Consider the following 10,297-nt stretch of genomic DNA (forward strand, 5'->3'; position numbering starts at 1 on the left):
AGGAATCTCAACCGTCTGATGGCTAGTTAGAGCTGATTAACGAGTTGTTTCTTTGTTTTTCTCTCAGGAGAACGAGTATCTTCAGGAGTGCCTTGAAGTCGTCCAGCAAGAGTTCATGATTTTCAACCGTGAAAAGTGAGACTATAAACACTAGAGTTTTGTTCTACAACCCAGTGAGCACTTTATTTATTTTTTTTTTCAGCCGAACCCCTGAGTTTAATATATTTCTTTGAAGTCACCCTGGGATTTTAAGTTAATATTTCAATAATTTACTGACACATTCACATGTTCACGGTTCTCTGATATTAACAGTCACATGATATGCAGGCGAACAAATAATATTTGTATCTTTCAGTAAGCATTTTATTTTATTTTTAATTTTGCATTTATGATTTAATTAATTAATAGGTTTTCACTCTTTATTTTGGGGATATAATTTCACCTAGCAGTGAACTAAATGTGACCTCCTTTTGGAGACATCCTCATTTGTAAAACTTGTATAAATCAAAGTAAATAAAGTCAGCATTTTTTTTAATTATAAAAATGCATAAAGTTTTGTGATAGTGTTAGGTTATAGTATTTTATAGTATATCTGTATATAACAGGGTTTCTGCGGGTCTCAAAAAAGTCTTAATTCGCCCTTCAACAAATTAAGACATTTAAAAGTCTTAAATCTTAAATTCATAAAGTCATGGCATTAAATGTTGCATACACTGCAAAACATGAATATCTTCCTCAGTATCTTCGTCTATTTTTCCGGTACAAATATCTAAACATTCCTAAATGATTATTTTCGCTGGTAGGATTAAGCAGCATGTCCTTTTGGAGTATGTAAAAAAAAAAAAGTAAATTTTATTTTGTTATTTTTGAGCAAATCGGTGGTTGGAGCTGAGTCTCGGGAGCACGCCGAGGTTTGAGAGAATTGTTGTTCTTCTCAGCTTGCATAAAAACCTGCCACTGTGTGCTTGAAGATTAGGGTCTACTTAGTTAGATTTATGTATAGGTAAGCTATGAAACTTAATCTTCAGGGCATTTCATTTGTTTCTCATTGTTTCTGTTTTCTCGATTGTTTCTCTCTATATTGACAGCTGTGAAGTTAAGGATTTAATTTTAAAGGATTTTGTATAGAATTATTGATTGAAATCGTTGAATAATTATTAAATATGACATCAATCGAAATAAGTGAATTTAGCGAAAATCCGTCTGAGCAAGTTTTAAACCTGTTTAATTGATTGAAGTCAGAAAGCGTTATGATATTGTCCTTTCCAGGAATGATAAGAAGCTGAAAGAGAATATTCAAGATTCAAGATTTTTTTTATTTGTCACATACATGGTTATATAGGGAATATATGACCAGCAGAGAAAAGTAAGTCAGGTCCGCTCCATGGACAGTGCAATTATTAAAGAATACAAACACAAGAAAATTATATATAAATATAAGTATGGAAAAAGTAAGATAAAAAATACGAATAAAATAAAATAAAATAAAAAAAATACAATAAAATAAAATAAAATAAAATAAATATATATAAAAAAAAAAAATTTAAAAAAAAAAGAAGCTTTCTGCTAATTTTAATGTGGCAGCAAATTTGCGGTTGATGCCTTTGTTTACAGTTTTTTTACTGCTTACACACATTTTCAAAACTTTGCCTCTTTTTTCAAAGCTTTACACACAAATCCAAGAATTGCACACTTAAAATGCAAAATGCCTCACATCTGGTGCAGAAAGCTTATTCTGCTTTAAGCTGGGCTGATAGTCAGAATTATGATAAAGTTAAAATCACGGTTCTTAAAGCATATGAATTGGTGCCAGAAAAAAAAATCGCCAAAAATGTTTGTGGATTAAGAAAACGTTCCACTCAAACACATACAGAATTGGCACGTGAATTAGAGTTGTTTTTTACGCACTGGTGTAATGCTTCAGCTGTTGAATCGTATGAGGATCTTGCTGATTTAGTTGTTTTGGAGCAGTTTAAAAACACGCTGCCAAATCTATATCACAGAGCGTATGAATGAATCGCAGAATGTATCTACTGCAGCAGCTTTAGCAGATGAATATGACTTGATACATACATCTTGTGTTGATGCTAGCCGCTTGAAAGATGAATGCAGTGAAAAGGTTGCATCTCATTTTATGCAACCTTTAATTAAATATGTTGACAGCCACGCGTTATATAAATACGAAATTTTCTGGTAAAACCGATTCAGCTCTAATAAAGCAATAAGCCCCATGAAGCCGTGGTTTACAGTGAATTTATAACAGCTGAGGGGCGTTGTTAGGCACGATGTGAAGCGGAGTCTAAAACCCCCTTAGCTGTTATAAATTCACTGTAACCCACGGCTTCACGGAGCTTATTGCTTTTATAAAACGGTTATTCCATATACGTAGTAAGGTTTCACAAAATAAAACAGAGCAAATAAAGTGTAATGATATTAATAAAAACAGTATTCTTCCACCAAACAATGTAGCTCCTCAGAAACAGTTGTGGTTGCTACAAAGTGGTTGCCGAGCAACAGACAAATGTAAACAAAGGTGTATGTTACTTTGTAGAGTAATTTACAACAGCTTCGAACGCGGCTCAGCCAATCAGAATCAAGCACCGGAACTCTCCGCTTTATAATCTGTAATATTGTTTAGGTCATGGGCACTGGAAAAAAGATTCAAGCAAAAGGTCAAAACCGTTATACACTGGCAAAGCCTACAGCGTTGACTGCTTCGCTGGCCATAGCTAGTGGTTTGATTCCCTCTTGCTTTATGTTGAATGTTTAAGAAATGAATGAAATATTCTGCTCAAATTCCAGTGTTTCACCTTTAGTCTCGGATGGTCTTGTGTCTCTCCCGAATGGTGAGAGTGTTCCAGTGAGAATTTTACTTGTTCAAAAACGCTGATTCATCCAGTAATGAAACAAGTAAATCTTGAGTGAGTCATTGAATCATTCATTCAAGAGATTCGTTCAAAAACGCTGATTCATCCAGTAATGAAACAAGTAAATCTTGAGTGAGTCATTGAATCATTCATTCAAGAGATTCGTTCAAAAACGCTGATTCATCCAGTAATGAAACAAGTAAATCTTGAGTGAGTCATTGAATCATTCATTCAAGAGATTCGTTCAAAAACGCTGATTCATCCAGTAATGAAACAAGTAAATCTTGAGTGAGTCATTGAATCATTCATTCAAGAGATTCGTTCAAAAACGCTGATTCATCCAGTAATGAAACAAGTAAATCTTGAGTGAGTCATTGAATCATTCATTCAAGAGATTCGTTCAAAAACGCTGATTCATCCAGTAATGAAACAAGTAAATCTTGAGTGAGTCATTGAATCATTCATTCAAGAGATTCGTTCAAAAACGCTGATTCATCCAGTAATGAAACAAGTAAATCTTGAGTGAGTCATTGAATCATTCATTCAAGAGATTCGTTCAAAAACGCTGATTCATCCAGTAATGAAACAAGTAAATCTTGAGTGAGTCATTGAATCATTCATTCAAGAGATTCGTTCAAAAACGCTGATTCATCCAGTAATGAAACAAATAAATCTTGAGTGAGTCATTGAATCATTCATTCAGAAATTACATGTGATTTTGTTTAGTTGTCTAATGTTTTTTCTTCAAAATCGTGAGCACCATAATCATAAAAAAAAAATCTCAATTAAGTTGATTTTTTGGACTCCATTGACAGATATTTGTTCTTGTTTTAATCATAAACTCACTTCATTTTGATCAATTTCTTCATAAAGCAAGACGTGTGTCATTTTGCTTCTCAAGTAAATGCATCTTGATTTAAGAATCTTTAGACATTTGCACCGGAAAACAAGACACAGTTATTGCAGTGTGATCAGAAGCTACAGTAAAAGTTATTTCAATATTCTGCTATTTGGCAGATTAAGCCAAATAATTTGCTCAATTAAGCCTTGAGCAATTTTTTTCTTTTTGCAAAATTAATTTAAAAAATAATGCTTGTAAGTTGATTTTTTTTACTTTGAAGTGTTTCCAATTTGACTCTTCTGCTTCCTAGACATTTACATTTAGAGCACATATCGATGTATTATATTTAATGCTGTCAAACGATTAATCGTGATTAATCGCATCCAAAATAAAAGTTTTTGTTTACATAATATATGTGTGTGTGCTGTGTATATTTATTATGTATAAATAAATACACACACACATGCATTTATATATTTCAGAAAAATATGTTATGTTTATATATTTAATAGATTTATATATAATATAAATTATATTAATATAAATATATACATGTAAATGGGTCAAAGATGAAAAAGGGTTTAAGCATAAAAACAATAAGTGTAATACTGCTTTAAATTGTTGTTATTTCCCCCAAAAAAATGTAATTTAATTGCAATTTTGTTTTTGTTTTTCTGAGCAAAACATAAATATCATACATTTTTCCCTGATTTACAGAAGAGAGCCACTAAATTTATTATTTATTATTATAATAAAAGACTAATTACTTTCACCCCAAATACTAATTAGTTGTAATTTTACATTTTTAAAATGTGCCACTATCCTAGGGTTTGCCTGTTTGTCAGTAAGACTTTTTACTCATTTAAAACACAATAAAATTGAATATGCTCCCTTATTCTTTTATATATTTTAATATGTACACGTCAGAATAAGCATGTTGTTTGAATTTTTACATAAATATTGTATTACACTGAATGACAATGTAACATTATTTCACCCAAATTTTGACAATTTATTCTCCAAAAACGTATTTGAAACCTTAAAAATAGATACTTTACTTACATTTAATGTGCTTTCTATGGACACTTTTGTAAATTTATTTTGATGCGGACATATTAATGTCTTTGACCCAAATACATATAAATAAATATTTTCAAAATATATACTGTATGTGTGTGTATTTATATATACATAATAAATATACACAGCCCTCACACATATATTATGTAAACAAAAACTTTTATTTTGGATGCGATTAATCACGATTAATCGTTTGACTGCACTAATATTTATTTCCTTTCATTTTGTTCCTTCCTTTTTATTTTTTTTGACTTGCTCTTAAAAAGGTCTTTAAAAACTCTAAAATTAACCATCATAAACCCTGCAGAAACCCTGAGTCTGTGTAATGTCTCCATTAGATATCTAAGTAAACGTGTGTGTTATAAGAGTTCAGCGCATGTTTTAGTACCTCGTTAGTTGTCTCTGTTCACGTGTCTGATAGAGACGGTGTGTGAGACAGTTCTGTTCTCTGTTCTCCTGAGGCCTGATATCCAGATCATCACCTCATTTATTATTGACCAGCGTCTGCATTACTGCATGAGCCTCTGTCTCTCTCTATCTGCTGTAATTTACGTTTCTGTTGCTATTTTTATAACTGCCTCGTTATTCGTGAATCTGTCGCCTGATGATCTGCAGGGCTGTTTAGTCAAGGATCACTAGTACTCGTGATCAGTCTTCTAAAGGCACGTCTACACTGCAGACGCAAACCTCTGCTGACAGCAACACTAACACCTCTGCTTTGGGGTGTGTCTTTCATTAATGCTGGTATGATACCAGATATATTGCATTTACGAGATAAATGCACATGAATGTCTCTACAAAGTCCTAATTATGAGTGGGAGACTCAGGATTTTCCTTAAGCCCAGATTTTGTGAGTTGGGGGCATCAGTGAGAAAACATGCCAGATGCAAAGTCTGTGTTAATTTGCTTTTTTTTTTTACACAGTACAAAAAAAGTTGCAAATACAAAATACGACAGTATTGTATAATTATGACAGAATGCATAATGATTCAATTTACAGCACCTTCCTGAATTAAATAAAAACAAAAAAGAAACACACACACCCAGTGCACACTCTTTATTCATCAATTTGTAGATTAAAACATTTTTACATTTTATGCAGAAAAGGTGCATCACCATCTTGTTCTGACCAAAGTCACCATGCGTATAAAATATGTTTATTTCAATGCAAACTCAGTATATTCATCATATATACGTGATTACAGTTGAAAGAAAAAGACAAGCTTTGTTTCTGAATTACCAAAGATAGTGTCATTTTAATATACTTTCCTTAATCCAGCCAGTTTAGTCATAATGGAACTGTCCAAAAACTATGTAGTTAAATGTAGTATGTTAACATTATTATTATTAATGCACTAAATCCAGCAGAAACAGATTTTTTTTTGTTTTGTGTTTTGTAACAAAAAAAAACAAAAACAAATCAGAACTGCAAGATGTACATTCAGACTTTCTGAGATCGGCATATTTTTAAGCACTCATTAACATTTGCATAATGTCAAGCATTTTTTGGATGCTCACGTTGCTTTTAGTGCATGCAAGTCTTCCTGCGAAGTTCATATTTATGAGTAGGGAAGGCGTACTTACTGTACGACGTCATGTGCGTTCAAATCACTTTTTTGGAGCAAGATGACAAAATACCCCAAAAATAATAATTTTTTAACTCTACAAAATGATTTAGAAAGACTGCATTGTTTTATTGTGCAGTACTGTGTATTTTGAACATGCAACTTAGTTTTAGTGTAAATGTAAAAAAAAACATTAATTTTAACAAGTTTACCATCGATACTTTGCATCTGGCATTTTTTATGTGTGCTCAACTCATAAACACAATCTTCCTGCCATGACTTGAATGCTTAATTTCTCTGACCATCAATCCTTCAGTCCAAGCTCAACGTCCATAAGAATGCATTGAAATGCATTTTCTTCAGTAAAAGGACAATTGTGACCCTGGAGCACAAAACCAATCGTAAGGGTCAATTTTGTGAAATTGAGGTTTATGCATAATCTGAAAGCTGAATAAATAAGTTTTCCATTGATGTATGGTTTGTTAGGATAGGACAATATTTGAAAATCTGGAATCTGAGGCTGCAAAAAAATCTAAATATTGAGAAAATCATCTTTAAAGTTGTTCAAATTAAGTTCTTAGCAATGCATATTACTAATCAAAAATTAAGTGTTGATATATTTACGGTAGGACATTTACAAAATATCTTCATGGAACATGATGTTTACTTAATATCCTAATGATTTTTGGCATAAAAGAAAAATTTATAATTTTTGACCCATACAATACAAATATACCTGTGCTACTTATGACTGGTTTTGTGCTCCAGGGTCACAGTGTCAGTGGATTGGTCCAGTGTGTGAGTGTGTGTTTTATATGCGTGTGTTCCTGAAGCTCTTGCTCTTGCTCTTGTTCTGTGCTGTGGTTCAGGTTGAAGCGCCGGCAGGAGGAGGAGGGCTGTATGGCAGCAGATGGAGACGCCGATCCAGACGGAGACGAGGCCGAGGCCGAGGCCGAGGGAGGAACGGAGGACGAGGAGACCGAGGCCGAACCCGAGGCTGAACCCGAGGCCTCCAAACTGAGCATGTGCGGCTCGGTCTGCTCATCTCCGGGAAGCTGCTAGCGCCCCCTGCTGTCTTGGAGCTGCTCGCCTCGCCTTTAACAGCCCTCGAGATCCCAGCCCTGGCTTCTTTAGTCTCTGCCGCTCCTAGAGTAAATCTGAACTTCTATGCAACGTAACTCTTCAGCATGATGTAAAATAGAGATTTTAGAGGCAATTCTACAATGTAAGACTGTTTGCTTGAGTATGACGACACCACATGAAACACACCAGACGACGGAGGAGATCTTCATCTCGAATACAAACTGATTGCGTTTGTATGTTTACGTATGTGACCACAAAACCAGTCATAAGGGAAATTGAGATGTATACATCATCTGAAAGCTGAATAAATCAGCTTTCCATTGATGTATGGTTTGTTAGGATAGGACAATATTTGAAAATCTGGAATCTGAGGGTGCAAAAAAATCTAAATATTGAGAAAATCATCTTTAAAGTTGTTCAAATGAAGTTCTTAGCAATGCATATTACTAATCAAAAATTAAGTTTTGATATATTTACAGTAGGAAATTTACAAAATATCTTCATGGAACATGATCTTTACTTAATATCCTAATGATTTTTGGCATAAAAGAGAAATCTATAATTTTGACCCATACAATGTATTGTTGGCTATTGCTACAAATATACCCCAGCGACTTAACACTGCTTTTGTGCTGCAGAGTCACATATGTGAGTTATTATTGATCATGGAAGCATCTGGTGCCTCTTGAATTCAGGACAGAGTTTTACTGCTGGTTTAATGTGCTGCTAGAAGTCCAACTGCAGGACTAGTTAACAGTATTTGTTATTAAAAATATATATATATATATATGTTCTTTAACACTTTTAAAAGCCGCCTAAGTAGGCCTATTAGAAATCAAGCAAAATGATATAAATACAATACGATACAGATACAAAATGACTTGTTTTCTTAAAAAAAAAAAAAATGTATCAACATGAATTGAGTTTGTTTAAAATGAGACAAATTATCTGTCAGAAATACAATCTTGTTTCGTCCTTAGAATTAAGTAAGAATTAATTTCTGAGCCCATTAGCCGAGCGTTTTTTCTTCATCTGTGCATTTGAGACGTCTGACTTTTTCCAGCACTTTAAAGCAGAAAATCCTCTGTCGAATTCATCCGGATCTGGAGACTCATTTGTTTCGTTTTTCTCCCGTAGAAATGAGAAATCTTGGACTGATGTGTTTACAGTGAGATGAATCTGTTTAATTCTACACGAGGACGATCACGTGACCATTTCTGCAATGACATCAGTCTTTTCTTTAAAGACCTCATGAATGATTTATTTGCTGTCTTTTAGTTGATGCATGACACTGAAGGGCTCATCACCCGTTTACTGTAAATATCCAGTAGTCTTTAGTTTCTACATGAACCGTGATTTAATACTTACAGTTTAGGAAAACGAGTCTGACTGATTATTTGTCAGCATATACACTACTGGTCAGATTTTTTTATATTTTTGAAAGAAGTGTCTTCTGCTCACCAAGGCTGCATTTATTTTATCAAAAATACAGTAAAAATGTGAAATATTATTACAATGTAAAACAGCTGTTTTCTATGTGAATATCTGTTAAACTGTAATGTATTTCTGTGATACGCAGCTGTATTTTCAGCATCATTACTCCAGTCTTCAGTGTCACATGATCTTCAGAAATCAGTATAATATGCTGATTTGCTGCTCAAGAAACATTTCTGATTATTATCAATGTTGAAAACAGTCGTGCTGATGAATAGTTTTTGTTTAAACTGTGATACACTACCATTCAAAAGCTTTTCTTTAAACAAGAAATGACTCATTTTATTTATCAAGGATGCATTAAATTGATCAAAAGTGACAGTAAAGACATTTATAATGTCACAAAGGATTTCTGTTTCAAATAAATGCTGTTCTTCTGAACTTTCTATTAATCTGTGAATCCTGAAAAATAAAATGTATCAGTTTCCACAGACATATTACTGTTTTCAACATTGATCATAATCAGAAATGTTTCTTGAGCAGCAAATCAGCATATTAGAATGATTTCTGAAGATCATGTGACACTGAAGACTGGAGTAATGATGCTGAAAATACAGCTGCGCATCACAGAAATACATTACAGTTTAACAGATATTCACATAGAAAACAGCTGATTTAAACTGTAAAAATATTTCAGAATTTTACCGTATTTTTGATCAAATAAATTCAGCCCTGGTGAACAGAAGAACTTCTTTCAAATATATTTTTGACTGGTAGTGTAAATGAGCCACAATCTCACATTATGGCTTGTTTAAGGACAGATGTGTTCGGCTCACGTCATCACTATTAGCGATGATGATGATGATGATGATGATGATGATATCTCTAGTATATCTCTCTGTATGTCGCTGCTTTAACTCTTTCTGCCCTGCGCTCACATGTTGCCAAACTACTTTCTGACTGTTAGACTCTTAAACTCAGTGAAGGTTTGATGAGACGCCGATCCTTCATCTCTGCTGCTTATGAATCTCTATAGGACGCCAGATTAAGATTGATTTATAGGGGTGTGTGTGTGTGTGTGTGTGTGTGTGTGTGTGTGTTTAGCGTAGCATTAATTCAGTAAGTGACGTCGGCACACGTGTAGCGAATCATTACCGTAAACTCACCGCTTCATCATGTAAACATGTACATAGTGAAAAGCCCAGTATTTTCCACAGTTTTATGTGGATGTGCTGACATTAGCACGTTTAAACATACACGATACGATACTGAGAGGTTTTATGAAGCCATGTCTTGTTTAAAATCTCTCTCAAGTGTGCAGGCACAACTTGTAGGCAAAAACGCCAAAGCTTTTGTACCATTTGCATAGCCATTTCTAATCCAAACGAGTGCCTGCATGTGTATAAGTGTGTGTGTGTGTGTGTGTG

At 33.7% G+C, this 10,297-nt stretch overlaps 1 protein-coding gene across 1 annotated transcript in view; it reads left to right on the plus strand.

The window, feature by feature from the left end:
- Positions 1-7,701, plus strand: part of LOC107670801 (serine/threonine-protein kinase 32C-like) — a 99,353-nt gene extending 91,652 nt beyond the window's left edge. Inside the window, exon 12 of the mRNA XM_016463567.1 lies at positions 7,223-7,701. Within this exon, the coding sequence (XP_016319053.1) occupies positions 7,223-7,415 (193 nt within the window). The 3' untranslated portion in view covers positions 7,416-7,701. The remainder of the gene's footprint in view (positions 1-7,222) is intronic.
- Positions 7,702-10,297: the final 2,596 nt, after the last annotated feature.

The sequence above is a fragment of the Sinocyclocheilus anshuiensis genome, unplaced genomic scaffold (assembly GCF_001515605.1).
Source record: "Sinocyclocheilus anshuiensis isolate Anshui unplaced genomic scaffold, SAMN03320099.WGS_v1.1 scaffold1326, whole genome shotgun sequence".
NCBI lineage: Eukaryota > Metazoa > Chordata > Actinopteri > Cypriniformes > Cyprinidae > Sinocyclocheilus > Sinocyclocheilus anshuiensis.